This window comes from Panthera tigris, chromosome D4, assembly GCF_018350195.1.
Source record: "Panthera tigris isolate Pti1 chromosome D4, P.tigris_Pti1_mat1.1, whole genome shotgun sequence".
NCBI classification, from domain to species: domain Eukaryota; kingdom Metazoa; phylum Chordata; class Mammalia; order Carnivora; family Felidae; genus Panthera; species Panthera tigris.
In genome coordinates, this window is record NC_056672.1 from 83,341,361 (window position 1) to 83,367,080 (window position 25,720).

At 39.7% G+C, this 25,720-nt stretch overlaps 1 protein-coding gene across 2 annotated transcripts in view; it reads right to left on the bottom strand.

Moving 5' to 3' along the window:
• Positions 1 to 25,720, bottom strand: part of SCAI (suppressor of cancer cell invasion) — a 143,755-nt gene that overhangs the window by 68,760 nt on the left and 49,275 nt on the right. For both annotated transcript variants that reach the window (XR_006210662.1, XM_042964775.1), the window contains exon 3: positions 1,712 to 1,843. Coding sequence is in view for 1 of the 2 variants with exons in the window: in XM_042964775.1 (XP_042820709.1) it covers positions 1,712 to 1,843 (132 nt within the window). In the remaining variant the exon portion in view is untranslated. The remainder of the gene's footprint in view (positions 1 to 1,711; positions 1,844 to 25,720) is intronic.

Sequence of the window (25,720 nt, forward strand, 5' to 3'; positions counted from 1 at the left end):
CTAGGGCTTTTTATTAAGCAGTTTAGCAAAAAATGCTGATATGAAATGACAAGGTGTCATACATCCCATAAAGAGTAAATGAATACAAAAAAAGAGTATGTCTGGCATATGGTGGACAAACTTCAGAGACATTTTCTGAAAACGAAATGATGTAAAAGAGAACAGAGATGAAAATCAAGAGTAGGTCATTATAGAGGACCTGAGCTGGATGTTCACTCTAGGCATTACAAGTATAAAAAGGAGGGAGGACAAGGGACAAGAAAAAATATGGAAGAAATGCAATAATCAGTTGAAAAAATATGTTTTCTTTTTTAAATTTTATTTATTTATTTTGAGGGATAGAGAGAGAGATCAGAGGGAGGGGCAGAGAGAGGGGGGGGGGGAGAGAAAGAATCTCAAGCAGCCTCCATGCAGCGCAGAGCCGAACATAGGAACTGATCTCACAAACCATGAGATCATGACCTGAGCAGAAACCAAGAGTCGGATGGTCAATAAACTGAGCCACCCAGGTGCCCCAGAAAATAATAATTTTTTTTTTTAACGTTTATTTATTATTGAGAGACAGAGAGAGACAGCATGAGCATGGGAGGGACAGAGAGAGAGGGAGACACAGAATCCGAAGCAGGCTCCAGGCTCTGAGTTGTCAGCACAGAGCCTAAGGCAGGGCTTGAACTCACGAACCGCAAGATCATGACCTGAGCCAAAGTCGGACACTTAACCAACTGAGCCACCCAGACCCCAGAAAATAATTCTTTAAAAAGTTGCAATTAATCTGATTATTACCAGAAGCTGATCTCAAAGATTCTTCTCTGGCACAAAATAGAAAGCAGCAGAGTACAGAAGTTAAGAAACCTGCCTTTGGAATCCTTCATTTAACAAATGTTTATGAAGCATCTGCAATGGGCCAGACCCTGGCCATTATGTACTAGAGAAACCGTGACAAACAGGGTCCTATTCTTAGGAATATTAGTTTTATGTAGGAAGACATTATAGGCAAATTAATAAGATTGCTCAAGACAGTCATCAGTTTTATTAAAAAATTAAATGAATATAGGGATAAAGTGTACTGAAAGTGTAACTTTAGATACAGTAGTCATGGAATATTATCAAATGAATATTTGATAATCTTGTAATTATCTTTACAATTGTAAATGTTTTCTTAAAAGATACATTAACTTCAATACCCCAATGTGTAAAATCAGATGTAAATAGGGTATGATGTGGGGGCACCTGGGTGGCTCAGTTGGTTGGGCGCTGACTTCGGCTCAGGTCATGATCTCACAGTTCGTGAGTTCTAGCCCCGCGTCGGGCTCTGTGCTGACAGCTCAGAGCCTGGAGCCCGCTTCAGCTTCTGGGTCTCCCTCTCTCTCTGCTCCTTCCCCACTAGTGCTCGGTCTCTCTCTGTCTCTCAAAAATAAAAACAAACATTAAAAATAAATAAATAAATAAATAAATAGGGTATGATGTGGAATACTGTATATAAAACCATCTAACAAAACTGCTTGCCTCAACTTGAAGGAAACAGTTTTCCTCTTTCCTATTGTCTTCTCATCTGAAAATGAAGAGGGTCAAAACAGCATGATCACCTGACCTCTAATACAGGTATTTATAAAACATTCTATCCATAACTTTCAGAAACTTACCACACACCAGCCATAGGGAAAAAAACACAGAACTAGAGAAAAGTTTAAGGCATCAAGAGTCCACTAACCTTAATCCGTTGAACAGTTGCTTAGATTTATCCAGAAGGTAACAAAAATCTGTAACTGTTTTCCTCTCTCCCTGTGGGATATCATCTTCAGCGCCTCCAGAGGACATGATTTCTTTAAGAGCAAATTCAGTCCTGTAAGTAAACATATGCCCATTTATCCAGTAGATAAGAATAAATTGAGGAACATACCTTAATTATATTATTTGATAGCATTTTTTTCAAGATACAGAATTCTTCCGGTCACAGTCAAATCATCAAAATAACCTAAGTGCACGATGGTGTGGGAAAACACTCTCATATTGTCAGTAGGAATGCAAGTTGGTACATCATATTGGAAATACTATTTGAATGCCTTTTGACCTACTCCTCTATTTGATCCATTCTGTAAATCCATCCTTGAAAATGATCTGTAAATGTAAAGCACTTTATCCATAAAGATATTTATTTCAGTATCATCATACAGTATTTAAAAACTGGTAACAACCTAAAAGAATCAAAGAAGGCAATTATCAAGTGCTTCACAGAACACTAACAACTACACTCTACCCTATCACTAACTTACATTTAAGATAAGGTAATTATATGAAGACACCTCAGTGTAAAAGGGATATAAAAACTATACATACACATATATTAAAGCTATCTTTGATTGAAACCAAACTACCTTCATATGTAATCAATCATGTTAATCAGCCATTTTAATTGTTTTATTTTTTATTTTGAGGTAGAGAGCACAGAAGTGGGGGAGAGGGGCAGAGAGAGAAAGAATCTTAAGCAGGCTCCATAACCCCACAACCCTGAGATCATGACCTGAGACAAAATCAAGAGGACGCTCAACTGACTGAGCCACCCAGGGGCCCCTAATCAGCCATTTTAAAAACAGCAAGTTGCTGGGGCACCTGGGTGGCTCAGTTGGTTAAGCATCTGACTTTGGCCCAGGTCATGATCTCCTGGCTTGTGAGCTCAAGCCCTACATTAGGCTCTCTGCTGTCAGCACAGAGCCTGCTTCAGATACTCTGTCCCTCTCTCTCTCTGCCCCTCCCCTGCACCATCTTGCTCTGTCTCAAAAGTAAATAAACATTAAAAAAAAAAAAAAAACTCTTTTAAAAAATAAAATGTAAAAACAGCAAGCTGCTGGACAGCATGTGAAGTATGAACCTATACTAAACAAAAAAATTAATTTGTGTTTACATACAGACAGAAATCCCTGGAACAACATAGGGAAATCTGGCCCTAATGTAGGGTGAAAATGCAAGCAGAGCAGACCAGAGCCAGACACCAGAGATGAGAGTTAGGGTGTGGTGCAGTTATTTCGGTAAATATTTTTCTCTCCAACATTTTACTGAATAGGCAGTTGCAGTTACAGGGCAGAAAGATTGTCGGCAAGCCTGAAACCGTCAAGGGGCTGCAGAGTAACAAGTGGGTGCCATGGGGCCAGCTGGTGGGGATATGCACGGATGGCAGTGGGTGGTCCCTGTATCTTCACGGCTCCCTTTTCCCACCACTGCTTTCTGTACTTTGTGCGCTACAAGTTTCTAACAGATGGAAACAGACCTTAAAAAGTGCTGAGCCTTAGAAGGGGTTTCACACCGTATAATGACGGTGGGTAAGTCCTCTCCCTGGACCCCTACCACCTTCATTCTCTAAACCCAGGAGAGGCACAAACTAGGCATCAAAGCTGACTGTAGCTTTCTTCACCACACCTCAGATACATCATGAACCAAGGTGACTAATATCCCCAGGACACAGGAGAAAAGACAGAAAATAAATGTTTAAAAATAAACAAACTGGGGCACCTGGCTAGCTCAGTCGGTAAAGCATGCGACTCTTGATCTTGGGGTTGCAAGTTCGAACCCCTGCTGGGTGTAGAGATTACTTAAAATCAGGGCACCCGGGTGGCTCATGTGCTTAAGCATCTGATTTCAGCTCAGGTCACAATCTCACAGTTTGTGGGATCGAACCCCGTGTCAAGCTCTGCACTGACAGTGTGGAGCCTGCTGCAGATTCTGTGTCTCCCTCTCTCTCCCCGCCTCCCCTGCTCACTCGCATGTGCGCCCTCTTTCTCTCAAAAATAAACATTAAAAAAAAAAAAATATATATATATATATAATCTTAAAAATAAATAAACTTTCAAACTTAATAAGGAAGGATATTAGAAATAAAGCAGGAAGGGGGTGCCTGGGTTGCCCAGCTGATTAAGTGTCAGACTCCTGATCTCTTGGCTCAGGTCATGACCTCACAGTTCATGAGATCAAGCGCCAGCCATGTAGGGCCCTGCACTGACAGTGCGGAACCTGCTTGGGATTCTCTCTGCCCCTTCCTTGCCCACATGCACATGTGGGCGTGCTCTTTTTCTCTCTCTCAAGATAAATAAATAAACATTAAAAAACAATAATAAAGCCGGAAGAAAATGTCATAATGAAGCAAATAAGAATACTGGGCATGAAAAATATAATCACTGAAATAAACTGAATGGATAAATGTATTAAAGAGCAGAAAGGAGAGCATTGAACAAATTAATAAGCTAAAGTATCAGGCTTTGCCTGACATCAGGAAAAGGTAAAATACATAAAAGAAAAATCAAGAGATATGGAATAGAGAAATGAAGGAAATCAACATCCACATGACAGTATATATAGAAGAGAAAAAATATGCAGAGATGATGACAAATATTTTCAGGAAGAAACTTCCATTAAGCTTCTCAGACTCAGGGAAAGTACGAGGCCTCAAACCAAAAGGGCTCAAAAAAAAAAAAAAAAAAGATAAAGATAAAGAAATAACCCCACAGCTAGAAACATTCAGGTGAAACAAGAATTCCCAGGAAGCCCTTGCCCCTTCCTGAGCAATCCAGTCTGACAGCCATTAGGTGGGGCAGAGCATAGTAGGTGTCCACGCACAGGGCACAAACTGTGAAGAGGCTATCCACATGCACACAAAGGGCCGGTCTACACGGGAGGTTGAACCCTGAGTGAGGCGACCCTAAGTATTTCCACATGGAACGGTTCAGAGGCCACAAGAAGAGATTTTTCATATATGGGAGGATTCATCAAATAAGAAAATCAACTGGGGTGCCTGGTGGCTCAGTCAGTTAAGCATCCGACTTCAGCTCAGGTCATGATCTTGCGGTTTGTGGGTTCGAGCCCCGCGTCGGGCTCTGTGCTGACAGCTCAGAGCCTGGAGCCTGCTTCCAATTCTGCATCTCCCTCTCTCTCTGTCCCTCCCCTGCTCATGCTCTGTCTCTCTCTCTGTCTCTCATTAATAATAAATAAACATTAAAAAAAATTAAAAAGGGGCACCTGGATGGCTCAGTCAGTTGAGCGTCTGACTTTGGCTCAGGTCACGATCTCATGGTTCGTGGGTTCGAGCCCCGCGTCGGGCTCTGCTGACAGCTCAGGGCCTGGAGTCTGCTTCTGATTCTGTGTCTCCCTCCCCTCAGCTCCTCCCCTGCTCACACTCTGTCTCTCTCTCAAAATAAAGATTAAAAAGAAAAAAAGGGTTTTTTTTATTTAAAAAAATATTTTTTCAAATAAGAAAATCAACTAAGGACAATGGGATCCAGAATTCTCTTTATAAGAGAAGAGAGATACAGATATGAAAAGAGAAAGGTTAGAATAAACCCTGTGGAAGGTCTGGGTGAACTAATGGATCTTTTAGAATATAGACACAGGAGCATCTGGGTGGCTCAGTCATTTGAGAGTCCAGCTTCAGCTCAGGTCATGATCTCACAGTTCATGGGTTCAAGCTCCATGTCAGGCTCGCTGCTGTTGGCACAAAGCCAGCTTCAGATCCTCCCTCCCCTCTCTCTCCGCCCCTCCCCTGCTCACGCTCTCTCAAAAATAAATAAACATTAAAAAAAAGAATATAGACATAAATGTGTATGGGGTATGTATGTCTCTGTGTGTATACATAAGCATACACACATACATACTCCCTAGCTCTGTAAATCTATGTACTGAGAGGGCCTTGGAGCAGTGACCACCTCCACTTGGTATGAACATACCTAGTCTCTACATCTCGGCTTGTAATACCATTCTCCGATAAAGGGAACCAGATATCTATATCTATATCTATATCTATATCTATATCTATATCTATATATCTCCAAGGGAACCTATATATAACATACATATAAAACAACATGGATGGGCCTTGAGTGCATTATGGTAAGTGAGATAAGTCAGATAGAGAAAGACAAATACTGTATAATCTCACTTATATGTGGAATCTAAAAAAAAAAAAAAAAACCAAACTCATAGAAAGAGAGAATAGATTGGTGGTTGCTGGAGGTGCGGGTAGGGTAGAGGAAATGAGTGAAGGTGGTCAAAGGGTACAAACTTTCAGTTCTGGAGATACATATACAGCATGGTGACTACAGTTAACAAGAATGAACTGTGTATCTGAAAGATGCTAAGAGTAAATCTTAAAAGTTCTTATAATAAAAAAATACGTGAGGTGATAGATGTTAACTGAACTTAACTGTGGTAATCATTTCACAATATATACATACACCTTAAACTAGTACAATTTTATATATCAATGCTCCTCAACAAAACTGGAAAAATAAATTAATAAAATAAAAAAATAAGGGGCACCTGGCTGGCTCAGTCAGTACAGAATTCTACTTTTGATCTTGGGGTCGTGAGTTCAAGCCCCACGGTGAGGGTAGAGTTTACTTAAAAAATAAAATAAAAATAAAAATAAAAATAAATAAAATAAAGCATTTAAGAAAAGAAGGAGGAGGATCCAGCTTGAAAAACCTCCTACTGGCCAAACCGGGGATAATTTCAGCATCAAAACAAATAATGACAATAATGGATTATAACCTATTGAATAAAGTAAGAAACCATGAAGCAATGCTGATATAAATAAATGACTGAATAAATGGAAAGTGTGGGAGAGTTTCAGAGTACTTCTCCATAAAACACATATAAATTCCAAAATATAGAAGTGATACCTGACAGACTCTACCTTGATCAAATGATCAAAGGGAATATTAATAATTGGACTAATCAAAGTCCTATACCACTTGGTAAGATACAATGAGAAGTAATGTTCCTGCCAATTCAATTAGATGCTGGATCTTGAATCTAATCATGAGGAAACAAACAAAACCAAACTGGGAGGCTTTCTATAAAATAATCTACCTGTAATCTTCGAAAATGCCAAGGTAAAATATGTCAAGAAAATGCCTTTTCCTCCAAAGAAAAGGAAGACTGAGGTGCAAAGCCTGATCCTGAACTGGATCTTTCTGCTGCAAGGGATATAATTGGGACAACTAGAAAACCCTGAATGGAATCTGAGAACTAGAAGGTAGTAATGTATCACTGTTAATAAGAAAAAATGTTAAACTTTACCAGTAATCAACAAAATATAAACCCGTAGAGCCACTCCGGAGAACAGTAGGGAGGTTCCTCAGAAAGTTAAAAATAGAACTATCCTACAATCCAGCAATTGCATTATTAGATATTTACCCAAAGGATACAAAAATACAGATTCAAAGGGGTACATGCACCCCAATGTTTATAGCAACCTTATCAATAGTTAAACTATGGATAAGACCTAACTGTCCACTGACGGATGAATGGATAAAGAAGATGTGATGTGTGTGTGTGTGTGTGTGTGTGTGTGTATACATATATAATAATGGAATATTACTCTGCCATCAAAAAGAATGAAATCTTGCCATTTGCAACAACATGCATGGAGCTAGAGTGTATTATGCTAAGCAAAATATGTCAGTCAGAGAAAGACAAATACCATGTGATTTCATTCATATGTGGAATTTAAGAAACAAAACAGATGAACATAGGGGAAGGAGGGAAAAAAAGAGGGAAAGAAACCAGAAGAGGCTCTTAATGATAGAGAACAAAATGAGGGTTGATGGAGGGAGGGAGGTGGAGGGTGGCCTAGATGGGTGATGGGCATTAAAGAGGGCACTTGTTATGATGAGCACTGGGTGTTGTACGTAAGTGATGATTCACGGAATTCTACTCCTGAAACCAATATTGCACTGTATCTTAACTAATTAGAATTTAAATAAAAACAAAACCCAAAAACCCAAAATACGAACTTAATACAACAGTTAACCCATTACAGATACAGTACAATAATTATTGCAGTTGACTATGCACTGAAACCAGCATATTTTCTAGGGGCAGAAAAATTAGTTCAGACCCCAAGATTCACCGTATGTGCTGGGGTATATATGTATTTTATTAGGCCCAGCAATTACACTTTTGAAAATTTTTCTTACTTTATCTATTTGGAACATGTGAACTACCATTACTAATAAATTACTCATAACACAGGGAACTGGGGAAGAACTGCTAGCCAGTCACCCACCACTCTCACAGTGTGACCTCTTCTCCGCCCACAGCAAAGTATCTGCAAGGCTCTGAACGAATTCTACTCTAATATAACATCACAATTTTACATGTTATTCTCTTTGCCCATTTTGTTCACCTGGCAAATTTATATTCATAGTTCAAGACATTCAAATGACACCTTTTCAGTATAACCTTCCTTGAAAATTCAATCTCTCCTTGGCACTTATATATAATCAAGACAGTAGAAGCCCCATCAGTGACTCCATTAAAAGTTATACATAAAAAAGCTATATATATAACATTTGCTTAAAAAAAAGTTTGCCTCATTCTCTAAACCTACGCTGTAGTCATTAGCCAAATGTGGCTACTAAGTACTTGAAACATGGCTACTCTAAATTGAGATGTGTCATAAATGTAAAATACACCAAATTTAGAAGATTAAGTATGAAAAAGCATGTAAAAATCTCATTAATAATTTTTACCTTGTTACATGTTGAAATCATATTTTGGTATTTTAGTTGAATAAAATATACTATTAAAATTAATTTCATCTTTTTAATGTGGCTAGAAAATTTAAAATCACACATGACTCAATTATATTTTTATCAGATAAATATAAAGCTGTCATTATTTGTAGATGATATGAACCTTTCCATAGAAATTTCAAAAGGACCTGCAGATAAGTTATCAGAATTAACCACTGAGTTTTAGCACAGTTGCTGGATATAAGGTGAATATAAAAAGGCCAATAGTATTTCTATATCCCAAAGAACAAATAATTATTACATGAAACTTTAAAAAGATACATCATTTACAATTGCATCAGGTAATATCAAATAACGAAGAATAAATATAATGCAGATGTGTAAGACTTCATCACAGAAAACTATAAAAATCTGACAGCTTGAGAGCTAAATTAAAGATGAGTTACAGGGGGCGACCAGGTGACTCAGTTAAGTGTCTGACTTCTGCTCAGGTAATGATCTCACAGTACATGAGTTCAAGCCCCATGTCGGGCTCTGTGCTGACGGCTCGGAGTCTGGAGCCTGCTTCGTATTTTGTGTCTCCCTCTCTCTCTCCCCCTCCCCACTCACACTCTGTCTCTGTCTCTGTCTCTCTCTGTCTCTCAAAAAAAACTTAAAAAAAAATTTTTTTTTTAAATGACTTATAGAAAATTCAGAATATGCCATCTTTTATACTAGAAGCTTCAAAAGTATAAGGACATCAGTTCTCCCTAGATTGGTCTACAGATCAGTGCAAATACAAATCAAAATATCAGTAGATTTGTTTGGACAAATGGACAAGTTGATCTTATAATCTATACAGAAATGCAAAGAGTCAAGAGCAGCTAAAATCATCTTGATGAAGAACAAATGGAAGGACTGATTCCACTGGATATCAAGACTTTTGAGAAGCAGGACTGAAGACTGTGGTATTGGTACAAGAGCAAAATGGAGTAGAGTTGAGAGATAACACACATGTACATGAACATTTGATTTATGACAAAAGTGGCATTTTGTAAAGCAATGAGAAAAAATAAATTTTGTCCAAAAAATTAAGAAAAAGAGCCAGTATTGGGTCAACTAGATATCTAAATTAAAAGAAAAAACATGAATCTTGATTCACACAAAAATTCACACAATTACACATGAAAATCAATTCTAGGCAGACTGTGGATATAAATGTAAAAGGTAAAATTGAATAGTTAAATAATAATATGGGAGGTTATCTTCATGACAGTGAGGTTAAAAAAAAAAAAGATTATTTAAATAGCTCACCAAAAAGCATTCTTCACTAAGGAAAAATTAGACCATTCTGAAAACCAAGAATTGTATTCAATAAAAGACACCATTAGAAAAATGAAAAAACAAGTTGACCCCTGTGCAGTTGAAAATCCATGTATAATTTTGACCCACTCCCCCAAACTTAACTAATAGCCTACTGTTGACTGGAAGCCTTATAACATCAATAGTTGATTAACATACATTTTGTATATTACATGTATCATACACCATATTCTTACAATAAAGTAAGCTAGAAAAAAATGTCATTAAGAAAACCATTAGGAATAGAAAATACATTTACAGTACTATACTGTACTTATTGATATTGTCAGTGTATATGATTATTGAAAAAACCCACGTGTAAGAAGGCCAGCACAGTTCAAACCTGTGTTGTTCAAGGGTCAACTGTAGTGCGTTTGCAGATGTAATTAAGGTGTAAATTAACATGAGGTCGTACTGGAACAGGGTATTAATCCAATGCGACCGTGTCCTTATAAGCTGAGGAGACAGGCATTCACAGTGAGCAGAATGCCATATGCAGACACAGACACAGACACAGAGGGAAGACAGCCATATGAAGAAGGAGACAGAGACTCGAATTATGCAGCTGCAAAGCCAAGGAACAGCAACCGATCGCTGGCAACCACCAGAAGCCAGGGAAGAGGAATGGAACAGTCTCCCTCTGAACTTCTAAAAAGGACCAGTTCTGCCAACACTTTGATTTTGGACTTCTGGCCTCCTAAAGTGTGAGAGCACAAATTTCTGTTGTTTTAAACCACCCACTTAGTGGCAATTTGTTACTGAGGCCCCAGGAAACCGATCTATATACAACAGTCCTGACAGAGATTACAAAATAGACACACAGCAGAAGAGCAGTAAGTAGGGACAACTTCAAAGACTTGCTCTGCGAAATACAGAGCATCTGGCAAATTATTGGCCTGTCTTGTTGACAACTGCTTTTTATAGGAAGTCTTCTGACAAAACAAGAGAAACTGCTACTCTGGGTTGAATTCTGAATAAGTGGTTGGCAATATGAAAGTATGAAAGAAACCTGGTTAAGTGTGCATTACATCATGCGAGGGAGCACAGCGCAGGGTCCTAACAGCAGCGGAAAGTGCCCGATGTTAGGCCAGAAGCCAGAGTATTCCTGTTCCTAACACTTCCTAGTTATGTGACTGTAAACAAACAAACAAACAAAAACTTGAGCGAACACTGTGAGTTGCAAGGTTTTAATTCACAAAAACAAGCAATTTGCACTTGCTCTGTGTATCTCAAATAACTGTTGTGAAGATAGAACAAGGTTATTTAGGTGTGAAAGAAGTCTGAAGACAGTAGATAATGTATAATACCACCATAGTTATCACTCTGCAGTTTACTGAGGTTTAAAAAAAATAGAGAATTACCCTGTGCTAAGACCTAAAAGGGAAGCAGGTCAAGGAAAGAACGAAAGTACGTAGAAACTGAAACTAAAATATAGAAATTGATTCTGATAAAAGAGAGTATATTTATAGAAATCACATGGTAGGAAAGAGATCATCTTCTTATACACTCAGATTTTTAAAAAAACATATATAAAGAGATGGAATGGCTGTATAATTAAGCATTAACATAAGAGAGTATCAAAATTATGTTTTCTCAGCTATAAAAATGGGATACGACTAATGGCTACCTCACCGCAGCAACTTCTTATTCAACATGTCTCCAGAGGCAAGGGAAACAAAAGCAAAAATGAATTATTGGGACCTCATCAAGATAAAAAGCTTCTGCACAGTGAAGGAAACAATCAGCAAAACTAAAAGGCAACCTACATAATGCAAGAAGATATTTGCAAACGACATATCAGATAAAGGGTTAGTATCCAAAATCTATAAAGAACTTATCAAACTCAACATCCAAAAAACAAATAATCCAGTGAAGAAATGGACAAAAGACATGAATAGTCACTTCTCCCAAGAAGACATCCAGATGGCTAACAGACACATGAAAAAATGCTCAACATCACTCATCATCAGGGGAATACCAATCAAAACCACAATGAGATACCACCTCACGCCAGTCAGAATGGCTAAAATTAACTCAGGCAACGAAAGCTGTTGGCGAGGATGCGGAGAAAGAAGAACCCTTTTGCACTGTTAGTGGGAATGCAAACTGGTGCGGCCACTCTGGAAAACAGTGTGGAGGTGCCTCAAAAAATTAAAAAAAGAACTAACCTACGACCCAGCAACTGTATTTATCCAAGGTATACAGCTGTGCTGTTTCGAAGGGGCACATCACCACCCCAATGTTTATAGCAGTGCTATCGACAATAGCCAAAGTATTGGAAAGAGCACAAATGTCCATCAACAGATGAATGGATAAAGAAGATATGGTATAAATATACAATGGAGACGGGAGCCTGGGTGGCTCAGTTGGTTGGGCATCTGACTTCGGCTCAGGTCATGATCTCATGGCTCGTGGGTTTGAGCCCCCATGTTGAGCCTCTGTGCTGACACCTCAGAGCCTAGAGCCTGCTTCAGATTCTGTGTCTCCCTCTCTCTCTACCCCTCCCCCCTCATGCTCTTTCTCTGTCTCAAAAATAAACATTAAAAAATTGAAAAATACACACACACACACACACACACACACACACACACACACACACAATGGAGTATTATTCAGTAATCAAAAAGAATCAAATCTTGCCATCTGCAACAACGTGCATGGACCTAAAATGTATTATGCTAAGTGAAATTAGCCAGAGAAAGACAAATATCATATGACTTCACTGATATGTGGAATTTAAGATACAAAACAGATGACATAAGGGAAGGGAAGCAAAAATAATACAAAAACAGGGAGGGGGACAAAACATAAGAGACTCTTAAATATAGAGAACAAATTGAGGGTTGCTGGAGGGGTTGTGGGTGGGGGGAGGGGCTAAATGAGGAAGAGGCATTAAGGAAGACACTTGTTGGGACGAGCACTGGGTGTCATATGTAGGGGATGAATCACTGGATTCTACTCCTGAAATCACTGCACTATATGCTAACGAACGTGGATGTAAATTTAAAAAATAGTAACAATAATGGCTATCCCATAAGGCTGTTGGACACTACAATGAACTAATGGATGTAAAACTGATCTGTAAATTATAATGTACTTTAAAATTATTTGTTGTAAAACTGTCAGAAGTGTACTCAAAATAGAGCGTAAATTGAATAATACCAAGTCCAAAAAAATTTTGAACGTGTGTGTGTATGTAAGGGGTGATGAGGATGGTTTTAACATACTCACTGTAAAAGGAACGAGAAGCCACTGCTTGGCGCAGGTGGTATTCCTGTAATAAGAACAACGCTGGTCCTTACCAGAATGGGAAGCATCTCCAATGTATCAAAGATGGCATAAAACTATCACGAATTATATACAAATTATTTTCTGAAAACAATGTTTCAGACTTATTTCCACATGCGAAGTTAAGTTACATGCTTTAAGAACAACTGTAAGAGAAACGCATAGGTACCAAACTGCTCATTGCTCAATGTTGAGAGAAACTGAATGAACTGAGGACAAAGAGAGTTTCAGAAAAGGAAGCCAGGGGCGCCTGGGTGGCTCAGTCGGTTAAGCATTCGACTCCGGCTCAGGTCATGATCTCTCAGTCCGCGTCGGGCTCTGTGCTGACAGCTCAGAGCCTGGAGCCTGCTTCGGATTCTGCGTCTCCCCCTCTCTCTCTGGCCCTCCCCTGCTCGCACTGTCTGTCTCTCAAATAAAAAAAAAATTAAAACGTTAGAAAAAAATTTAAAAACAGAAGATATCATTTTGCCTACCAAAGGTGGGAAAAGAGAGGTGTTAATCTAACATGCACAAATATGCAAAGCCCAATACTCTGTTGATGGAGACCTAGCCTAACAGCACTGCACTGAAAGGGAGGGCAGGCAGGCAGGCAGGCAGGCATCTAAAAACAATGACTATCAACCAGACTCATGCAAGGACTATTTATGAAGCTAATGGGGCAAGAAACACAAAAATATACAAAACGAAAGACAGCATCAAAAACAGGTACCCTAGAGAATAATGTGAGAAAACATCATCTGAAGCAGCCTAAGGCTAACAATTCATGAAAACTGTCTCCAGTGGGGAAACCCACAGAGGCAGCAGTCAAATACAGTCTAGTTCAATTTAAGTAGCCATTTATTCACAACACAAAAACTCAAGAGGGAACAAGAAGTTCAGGCAAGAATCTCAATCACCAACCAACAAGACATTACTCCTATTCGGTGTATGAAGAAGGACAGACCACACAGATTTTTCTTCTTAATCACATACAAAGATGACTCTGGCAGCAGCCAAAAATCTGTGTCTACAGCACACTAAAAACAGGCAACATGAAAAACATTTGGAGCCACCCAAAACCAACATCTCAGCATACTCTGAGAGAAGGCTGTAGGCATACAGATCAACAAATCATGCTGATTTGTGTTAAACGGGGAAAAATAACCATTAAAAGACACTTATGATCTATATACCACGACAATTTTGTTTTCCTAAATTGCAGGTTTTGTGTGTAATAAGTTGGAAGCAAAAGTAAGAAAAAAATAAACTTTTCATCAAAAGAGAAATAAAACTGTTTTTTAAGCAGTAATACTTGATTATATGTCTATGTATCTATATTTTTATATAGAGTAACATAATAGCTCTATTGAAGTATGATTCACATACGATACAATTTACCTACTTAAGTGTACAAGTCAATGGTTTTTAATACATTCATAAGTATGCAGCCATCACCACATTGAACTTTAGAGCATTTTTTTGGAGAATGTTTTTTAAGTTTGTTTATTTTGAGAGAGAAAGAGCACGTCGCAGGGGAGGGGCAGAGAGAGGAGAGAGGAGAGAGGAGACAGAGAGAGAGAGAGGAGAGACAGAATCCCAAGCAGGCTCTGCACCTTCAGCGCGGAGCCCAATTTGGGGCTCGAACTAAAAAACCATGAGATCATGACCCGAGCTGAAACCAAGAGTCAGACACTTAACCGACTGAGTCACCCGGGTGCTCCTAACTTTAGAACATTTTTATCACCCAAAAAAGAAACTTCATGTTCATTAGCAGTCATGCTCCATTTCCCCTAAAACACCTCTCTTCTCAGCCTTAGTCTACTTTCTGTTTCCATGGATTTAACATCTGGACGGGCACATAAATGGAATCATACAAAATGTGGCTTTTGTGATTGGCTTCCTTCGCTTAAAATGTTTTCAAGGTTCATTCATGTTTAGCATATATCAGTACTTCATTCTGTTTAATTTTTTTTTAGCATTTATTTATTTTTGAAAGGTGTGGAAGGGGCAGGAAGAGGGAGACAGAGGATCTGAAGCAGGCTCTTCATCGTGAGCGCAGAGCCCAATGAGGGGCTCAAAGTCACAAACTCCACGAGATCATGACCTGATCCAAAATGAAGAGTAGGCACTTAGCTAACTGAGCCACCCAGGGGCCCCGGTGCTTCATTCTTTTTAATGGCTAAATAATATTCCATCGTATCTATAGATACCACTGTTTATTTATCCATTCTTCAGCCAATGGACAGTTAGATTGTTTTCACTTTGGGGCTATTACGAATAATGCCGCTATGAACATTCGCATATGAGTTTTTGTGTGGACATGTGTTTTCACTTTTTTTAGGTACACAGCTGGGAGTAGAGTTGCTGGGTCAGGTGGTAATGCTATGTTTAAGCTTTTCAGGAACAACCAGATTGTTTTCCAAAGTGACTGCACCAGTTTACAGCTGCAGCAATGTATGAGAGATCTTATCTCTCTACAACCTCACCAATACTTACAATCTGCCTTTTTTATTCTAGGCATCCTAGGGGATGTGAAACACTATCTGGTTGTGGTTTAGATTTACATTTCTGATGGCTAATGATGTTGAGCGTCGTTTCACATGCTTACTGGCCCCTTAATATATCATCTTTGAAGAAATGGTTCCTCAGATCCTTTGCCTATTTTAATAAGTTACTTGGGTTCTTTATCATTGGGTTGGAAGAGTTTACTGTATATTCTAGACACAAGTACCTTACCAGAGATAAGGATTTGCAAACATTTTCTCCCTTTCTTGGGTTGTTTTTTTCACTTTCTTAGATTGTTATATTTCTACTTTTTCTCTTGCCCTTTTAGCCCTTATTTCAAAAATCAAAATAGGGGTGCCTGGGTGGCTCAGTCGGTTAGGCATCTGACTTCAGCTCAGGTCATGATCTCACGGTCCATGAGTTCGAGCCCCGCGTCGGGCTCTGTGCTGACCGCTCAGAGCCTGGAGCCTGTTTCAGATTCTGTGTCTCCCTCTCTCTCTGACCCTCCCCTGTTCATGCTCTGTCTCTCTCTGTCTCAAAAATAAATAATAAAAAAAATGTTAAAAAAAATTTTTTTAATCAAAATAATATACACATAATTAACCATTCAATAATACCCAATAAGACTTAAGTGAAAAGCAGTAGTTCACTGCCTCCCCCTTACTTCACTAACATCAACAGCTTTCACCTCTTGTGGCTGTTTCATCTGATAATGTTCCCTACGGTCCTACATAAAAATCATTTCTTGCAATTGCTTGATTCATCCATTTTTGACATTACAGATTTTCTGTAATGACAAATAAGGAATTAGTTCTCTTATACTCCCAGAGTCCCTTCCAATATAGTTATATCATTATTTGGGGTTAAATCAGTTAGTCTTTAATCATACACCTTCCAGCTAAATCCATAATTAATGCTTAAATAATGAACCTTTTTTAATGCTTTATTAGCATATAATAGGGTATTAAGAGCATATAATAGGGTATTAAGAGAAGATCAGCATGTAATTGGGAAGGACCCCCAGACATCTTTAACCGGAAGTTGGTTGTACTTCCTTTAACTTGTTTCCCATTTCTCAGTGGATAATTTTTCAGTTAGAAATTAAATGCTGTACTGTTTAATTTCAGAGAAAGAGCCTAAAAATTCCTGGGTTTTCACCTACCTCAATTACTCATTGGTTCAGGAAACCCTATTTTCTGAGTCTGTACATGACACTACTCTTCTGGGGACATGGTGACTATTATAGAAATTGTAAGATGCTACTTAAATTCTAGTAGGCATCTAAACCTACACGTGTTAGCAAACACGTCAACGACTTAAAATAACCTGGTATTTCATGGAACATGGAGAGAAGGATGTGAGAAACAAAGAGGGCTTCCCAGCTAGTGATACAGTTTTTATGAACATTCAATTACAAAAGCAGGAATCGGACCCAAAGATTTGTGAAAACAGTATGTGCACAACACTTATAAACAAAGTCCATGGGGACACCTTGGTGGCTTAGTCAGTTGAGCATCCACCTCTTGATTTCAGCTCAGTTCATGATCTCACGGTTCATGGGATGGAGCCCCATGTCAGGCTCTGCGCTGACAGTGCAGGGCCTGCTTGGGATTCTCTCTCTCTCTCTCTCTCTCTCTCTCTCTCTCTCTCTCTCTCCCCCCCCTTCCCCACTCACACTCTCTCTCTCAAAATACATAAACTGAAAAAAATAAATAAAAATAAACAAAGACCCTGAGTTACTCCCTGAGTTGCAATAACAATATAACATGCAAATTATAAAAGGTACCTTGATTGCCTACATACTACCAGAAAACAGTTTAACATATAGGATTACTTATCTGGAGGGAAGTTATCAAGAAGAGAAATCACCCTGAAGAGGGCTCAAACAACTTGGATTTCTAGTCCCTTGCAGGTGAAGGGAGAAAGAAAAGGGGACAGGAGAAATCAAGCTCCCAAGCTCAAAAAACTAAGCCAGGCATTTCATCTTCATACCCCATATGGTAGACACTCTTACTCGACTTTAGAGATGAAAAAATTGCTCAGATAAGTTATATAGCCAGACTTACACAGCTGGAAAAGGACTCCAAAGTCATGTTCTTCTTCCCAAAGGACCCTCAAGGTGAACACCCTTAGATAAGAATGCAAGATTACAAAGGAGAGTTGTCTGATCTCCGGTATCCCAAAGCTTCAAATCCCAAGGGCCTTACCTCCTCTTTCCCTTAAAACATAGCTGACAGTGTTTTTAAGGTTTCTCCCCCACCCCCAACCAGTAATTGGAAATCCCTCTTTCAAAAAAGCCATAAGACCTAAAGAATCACTGAAACAATGTTTTTAAGTGAACTTTGATTATCAAAACTACCTGTCAAGGGAATGACTCTAACGATTAGATATTTGACTTTGGGCATATCATTGAACTCTTCTAAGTTTTGGTATATTTCTTCAACTCTAAAATAAGAATTACATTATTTTCCCCTCTCACTGCTATTGTGACGGTCCAATTAGACAAAATTCATAACCTCATAGTCCAGAAAGCGTACAAATAGAGTCAGCAGAAGTAGCAAATATTAAACTTGGTCACTGATATCATCAATCCCAATACGAACAGTCCGATATGTGTTCATTCATTCAACAAATGCTGACTGAGAGCTCCCCACTGCCAGGCATTGTTCTAGCTGCTGGAACAGAGCGGTGAACAACACAGGCAAAACCCCTACTTTCACAAAGTGCACTTTCTGGTGGAGAGACAAAAGCAAAACAAAACACACACGAATTTACTTATCCCAGGTGGTAAGAAGTATAATGAAGAAACTATGGCAAGAAGGGGCAGCGTGCCTGGAGGTGGTATTCCAGGCAGAGGAGGTGAGGGGACGTTTGGTAAGGGAAGATTTAAGGGGAGCCCTGGATGAAGTGAAGGGGTGAGCCATGTAGTATCAGGGAGGTTCGGGGTCCGGGTGGAGCAAACAAGTACAGGTACTGAGGGAGGTATACACGCTGCATACTGAGGAAAAGCAACAGGTGTGCTCTGTAAACACAACCCTAGAGAAGCCTCAGCGCCTCATAAATTGAACAGGATCCCCGGCTGCTGTTTTCTGAGTGTTACATAAAAGCCAGTGTAGACATGAAAATCCAGACACTTACTTCCCAAGGCCAGCACCCTGGCGTGGGCTGAACATGGCCCAAGGGGAGATGCCTTCTTCTGACTGACCCAAACCGTCTGGAGAGACTGTTTTACCAATCTGCACAGAGGTAGCGTGTAGGCCACCTGCAGCCTCCAAGGGACTTCCCTTTCAGTAGAATTTATGGGATCTGTACTCATCAAAACAAATAGGCCTGTTGACTCAGAAACGGAAACAGACTAATTAGGTTGAACCAGATTCTATAATGACATTCATTTAAAAAGGAGCTAAAATGTAAGATAATCACAACTTTCAATGTTCCTTTTTATCTGGATATTGGTAAAATTTTTTTAATCTGTTAAGTTAAATGAGACCACGTTATATACACTGGCTCTCGATTCTGAAGACCCAAGTAGAAGTCCCATTTTTGCCGTTTGCACCCAAGTCACATAGCTTACTTACAGGGTAACCTAACTTCAATTTCCTCATTTGTAAAGTGAGGATAATGAATACTGCTCTATCTCACCAGGCTCCTGTGATAAATTCTAATTAATCATTTGTTGTTGTTGTTGTTGTTATTTAGATAGTCAAGTAAAAAAGTAAGGGACGCCTGGCTGGCTCAGTCAATAGAGTATAAGACTCTTGATCTTGGGGTTGTGAGTTTGGGCCCCATGTTGGGTATAGAGATTAGATAAAAATAAAATCCTAAAAAAAAAAAAAAAGTAAAAAAGGTCAATGCAATTACACTTGATGCTGAACAACGTGGGTTTGAACTGTGGAGTCCACATATATGCAAATTTCTTCTGGTAAATACGGCACAGTACTGTAAATGTGTTTTCTCTTCCTTATAACTTTTTTTAAAAATTTTTTTTTTTAACGTTTATTTATTTTTGAGACAGAGAGAGACAAGCATGAACGGGGGAGGGGCAGAGAGAGAGGGAGACACAGAACCGGAAGCAGGCTCCAGGCTCTGAGCCATCAGCCCAGAGCCCGACGCAGGGCTCGAACTCACGGACCGTGAGATCGTGACCTGAGCTGAAGTCGGACGCTTAACCGACTGAGCCACCCAGGCGCCCCTCCTTATAACTTTCTTAATAACATTTTCTTTTCTCTAGCTTACTTGATTGTAAGGATACAGTATATAATACATAGAGGAGATACATGTTAATCATCTGTTTGTGTTATTGATAAGGCTTCCAGTCAACAGTAGGTTATCAGTAGTTAAGTTTTGGGAGAGCCAAAAGGTACATGCAGATTTCAAACAGTGCAGGGAGCTGAGACCCCTAATCCCATGTTTCTCAAGGGTCAACTGTATAAGAGAAATAGACAATGTTTTTATTAGGGAAAAAGACCTTGCATATATCAAAAGACTTTAAACCAAAAAAGTTAAAATTTTTTCAAATAAATAGGCTTCCACATTAAAAAAAAATAAAATTCCTTGCCCCTGAGAAGTTCCATCTGTTCCTGCTGCTTATAACCCACCTAGAAGGTCAACATGTGCCATGACGATGATGATACCGTAAAAACAGAGCAATCCTGCGACTGAGGGTTTCTCACAAGGGCACCAAGTGTCAACTTGACTGGAGCCCTCCTCTCCTCTGAGTTAATCACATCGCACTCTTCTGTCAGGCCTCTACTCTTGGCAGACTTAAGCCCTGTCCTTAGCACAAGAAAGTAGCTCTTCTGCGCCCGATTTAGGCAATCATTAAACTGACTTAAGTGTGTCCACCTTCACAAGATGTTTCTGGATCAACCCTGTCAGAAACGATTTGTGTTCCTCTGAACTCTAAATTACTCTGCTCCTGGGGCGCCTGGGTGGCGCAGTCGGTTAAGCGTCCGACTTCAGCCAGGTCACGATCTCGCGGTCCGTGAGTTCGAGCCCCGCGTCAGGCTCCGGGCTGATAGCTCGGAGCCTGGAGCCTGTTTCCGATTCTGTGTCTCCCTCTCTCTCTGCCCCTCCCCCGTTCATGCTCTGTCTCTCTCTGTCTCAAAAATAAATAAAAAACGTTGAAAAAAAAAAAATTTAAATTACTCTGCTCCTATAGATCAGCTGCTCTGTGTCATGGTTATTTGTGAACGGTCATCATCCCCTTACTAGATTGTAAGCTACTTGAAAGCAGTAGCTTTCTCGAATATCCTTCGTCAAAGCACTTTATGCCAGGGCCTTGAATACTGTTCCCAGACAACTCCAAAATATGAACTGACCATCAAAGGTAGTTTATGGCAGGCACCGTTGTAGGTGCTAGAGACAGTGTGTGTGTGTGTGTGTGTGTGTGTGTGTGTGTGTGTGTGTGTGTGAATTTAAAACACCAACGATGGCCAGAAGCAAGGAAAATTGACTGTGGCAGGGACCTGACAATCTACAGAAGCTGAGGATATACATCACTTGAGCATCTGGAGGGGAATGTCAGGGGCGCCTAGGTGGTTCAGTCGGTTGAACGTCAGACTTTAGCTCTGTCGGCGCAGAGCCTGCTTTGGATCCTCTGTCCCTCTCTCTCTCTCTCTCTCTCCCCCTCCCCTGCTCATGCACGCATTCTCTCTCTTCCTCAAGAATAAACAACAAAAAAAAAAAGAGTTAGAAGGGAATGCCAAATAGCTGCCATTGAGAGAATGAAAAAAGGTACATGTTCAATCTTCAGAGAAAGACGCCTCTATCAGATTGGCACGGTGGTATGTGAGGAAACGACAAGTATTTTGTGAAGATAAGGAAACCACTCAAATTCCCAAAGGCTTCGCCAGCCTTTTGATCTACAAAGATGCAGATTAAGTATGAGGAGACTTCTCGTGGGTCGATAGGTATTCTACAAAGATCTCCTTGGGGCCAGTCCGGGTGCAACGCAGCAGAGTGGTGAAGGTCGCTGGCACCCAACTGCCTGCACTCAAATCCTGGCTTTGCCACTTACTACTCGAACCCCGCCTTGTGGTATCAGCCAGCTATTTGACCTCTCCGTGCCCCCAACCTGCCCATTTGTAAAATGGGGATAATAATGGGCTCTGCTTCCCAGGGTTGTCACGAAGATCAAATGAGAATGTATGTAAAGTGTCTGGAAAAAAGCCTGGCACACATTAAATGTGGTATAAGTCCCATCTAAACTGGGACAATTCTGTGAAAGGAAAGAGACACTATTAATATTTCATCGAGACTGTGTAGAAATTGAGACTGTACTAGGCAAACCAGGACATATGGTCACCCTGTAAGTGTCAGAAGAAACAAGAAGATGTGATCAGAGAGAATTCCCTGCTTCATGACTTTATATGGAGACTGCCCACAGGTACCATACAGGGACCAAATGTTAGCATCTGAATAATATTCTCTTGCATGCACATATGTTAGACTATGTTATTATTGTAAATAAATGGTTTTAATCACTATACCAATCAATATTGGCAGGCTTCCCTCAAGATTAATAACAAGCATCCGACAAATACTGAAGACATGTCAGCAAGAAAGATGGTAAAACGTGCTCCTGTCCTCAAGAAGCAAACCAACAGTTAGATGACTCCTGCAGGTACTTTCTTGCTAACAGTCGTCAGAGGTCATTGCTGTAAGCAAATACATCAAAGCAGGGAGATATCTCAAAGAAATACTGGAAAAGATAAAACAGGCATCCTGAAAAATGAACAGAGCAAAGAAGAGAAATAAAGTATTTCATTATTTTACACAGCACTGCCAAACAGATGAAGACATTCTAGAAAGAAAAAACGAAATTCGCAAAAAGTATTTGCAGTAGATAGCTTTGGTTTGGCCTGTGCGGCATCCATTTCCCTTTCTTTGTGGAATTCTGCTGTTTCGTTTTCATTTTGTGCAACCTCAGTAGGAAAAAATATCCTTCCATTTGGAAGAAAACATAATTCAAGGGAAGGAAAGAGGGGGGAAGGAGGGAGGGAATGAATCAATCAGAAAAATTGTTAATTGTATGTGTGTGATTAACAGCTCAAAGAAAGAGATCTCAAGTTTTATAGATAGGCATTAAAATGCTTACAGATGAAATGATGTCATGTCTGAGATGTGTTTCAAAATACTATGGGTCAGGTGAGTGGGTAGAGATGTGGATGTATATAAAATCAGATTGGCTCTGTATTCATAACTGCTGAAGTTCAGTGATGAGTAGAGTACATGGGGTTAATAACTCCATTTAGTTTTCTTTAGATTTAAATTTTTTCATAGTGGTTATTTTTTGTTCATCTACAGTATGGTCCCAATTTTATATAAGCATTTCTCTCTATTCTTCTATCTATACACATGCATGGAAAGATATCTAAGATTAATGTTCAGCCGGTATTTATGATGGGTATGTCTGGGTGGTAAGATGTGGATTAGCTTCATTATTTTCATCCCTGAACTTTCCACATTATTTGAATTCAAAATTACAATCATGTTATTTTCTCAAAAATAATGGAGTGAGGGACACATGGGAGGCTCAGTCAGTTAAGCGTCTGACTTCAGCTCAGGTCATGATCTCACGGTTCGTAAATTCAATCCCCACATCACAGGCTCTCTGCCGTCAGCACAGTGCCCACTCCGGAAATTCTGTAGCCCTCTATCTCCGCCCCTTCCCCCCCCCCCCGCCTCTCTCTCAAAAATAAACATTTAAAAATATAATGGAGTGATATTTCTTAAACAAAAAGGTTACAATCAAATATGACAAAATTGTTAACAGGTTGAATTTGGTAGGAATATGAATGATTGCTTCCTGTATTATTTTTATTTTGTATATATTGTTTAAGTTTACTTATTTTGAGAGAAAGAGAGAGAGTGGGGGGGGGGGAGAGGGGCAGAGAAAGAGAGGGAGAAAGAGAATCCCAAGCAGGCTCCGTGCTGTCAGCGCAGAACCTCCCGTGGGGCTCAATCCCATGAACCGTGAGACCATGACCTGAGGTGAAATCAAAACTTGGACACCTAACTGACTGAGCCACCCAGGGGCCCCTCTGTATTACTTTTAATTTAAAAGTTAATAAAGAGGCCCCTGGGTGGCTCAGTTGGCTAAGTGTCTGACTCTTGATCTTGGCTCAGGTCGTGATCTCACGATTTGTGAGCTGGAGTCCTGCACTGAGCTCTTTGCTGACAGTGTGGTGCCTGCTTGGGATTCTCTCTCTCCCTGCCACTCCCCTACTCTTTGTCTCTCAAAATAAATAAATAAATAAACATGCAAAACAATTTTTGATTCAAAAATATTTTTAAAATGCTTGTGAAAATTCTCTAACGTAAGTTTTCTCGATCTTGGAACTATTTGCATATTAGGCCAAGTAACTCTCTATTGCGAGGGGCTGTCCTGCGTACCAGAGAGTGTTTCCCTGCATCCCTGGCTTCCACCCACTGACATCAATAGCACTACCACCATCCTGCTGTCATGACAACTAAAAATGTCTCCAGGTATTTATCAAATGTGTTCCTGGGAGATAAAAATCCCCCACTCCCCGCTAAGAATCCACTGCTCTAACATGTATCTTTTTTTTTTTTTTTCTTAATGGTTATTTGTCTACTGGGAGAGAGAGAGAGAAAACCCCAAGCAGGCCCCACAGTGTCTGTGCAGAGCCCAACATGGGGCTCGATCCCGCAAACCATGAGATCATGACCTGAGCCGAAATGAAGAGTCGGATGCTCAACAGGTTGAGCCACCCAGGCGCCCCTAACATTTATCTTATCCAAAGCAGTCTCAATTCTGCACAACACAGATTCCCCAATCCGTAGGTATATCCTGCATATCTACTAATAATGTCCAACCTTGTATCACTTTCTTTCATATTCTGAATTCAGTTAACAATATGCTACTTGTAGTTCAGACTACTTCAAGTATATAAACCCAATTTTTCTGCTACAGATTTAATGATTCAGTAAAAAGTATACTGCTTCTGACATTTCCTTTATTCAGTTCCAAAGCCTGAAACTAAAACTTTAGGCTACATATAGTACTATAACCTTCAAGATTATGGGAAAAAGCAATAAAGGTTATATAATCCAATCTTCTTAAAATATACTACTAACCTTTGGTCAAACTAAACAAGTCCCAAAACATGCCCCAAAGCAGAGTAACTCATACAAAGATGAAAGCTCAAAGGATAATACAATCGTCCTCAGCCTCTTACTACTCAAAATGAGATCTGCTGACCAGCAGCATCAGCATTACCCCAGCTTGTTTAGAAATGCAGAAGCTCAGGCACCACTCCAGACCTACTAAATCATAATCCGCAATTTAATAAGCTCTCCAGGTGATTTGTATTCACACTAAGCTTATGGAGCAGTGACCCAGCTGTTTTTTAATACAGACTTGCTTGAAGTTGAAGTTTAGTGAGCTATATTCTTGTAATATAGAGATTAAGTTTCTTTTATTTTTGGAGATGAAATAAATACTGTATAGTTACAAAATAGCCACAGGGCAAGAGAAAAATTAATGGAATCCACCTCTACCACCACCACCCCCCCAAAAAAAACTATAATCTTATGAAAACAATCTCAAAGATGAGACAAATGTCATATTTTAAAATCAAGCTGAGAAAACCAACAGTTATATAATGGATCATTCCCATTTAGAAAAATTTATTTCTATTTATTTATTTAGAGTGTGTGTGTGCATGCAAGTCAGGGAGGAGCAGAGGGAGAGAGAGAGAAAGAGAAAGAGAAAATCTTAAGTAGGCTCCATGTTTGGGCACCTGGGTGGCTCAGTCGGTTGAGTGTCCAACTCTTGATTTTGGCTCAGGTTGTGATCTCATGGTTCGTGAGTTCAAGCCCCACATTGGGCTCTGTGCTGACAGAGCAGAGTCTGCTTGGGATTCTCTCTCTCTCCCCCTCCCCTGCGTGCGCTCTCTCTCTCAAAAATATATAAATAAATGTAAAAAAAAAAAAAAAAAAAAAGCAGGCTCCATGCTCAGTGCAGAACCCAACATGGGGCTCGATCTCACGACCCTGGGATCACGATCTAAGCCAAAATCAAGAGTTAGATGCTTAAACAACTGAGCCACCCAGGCGCC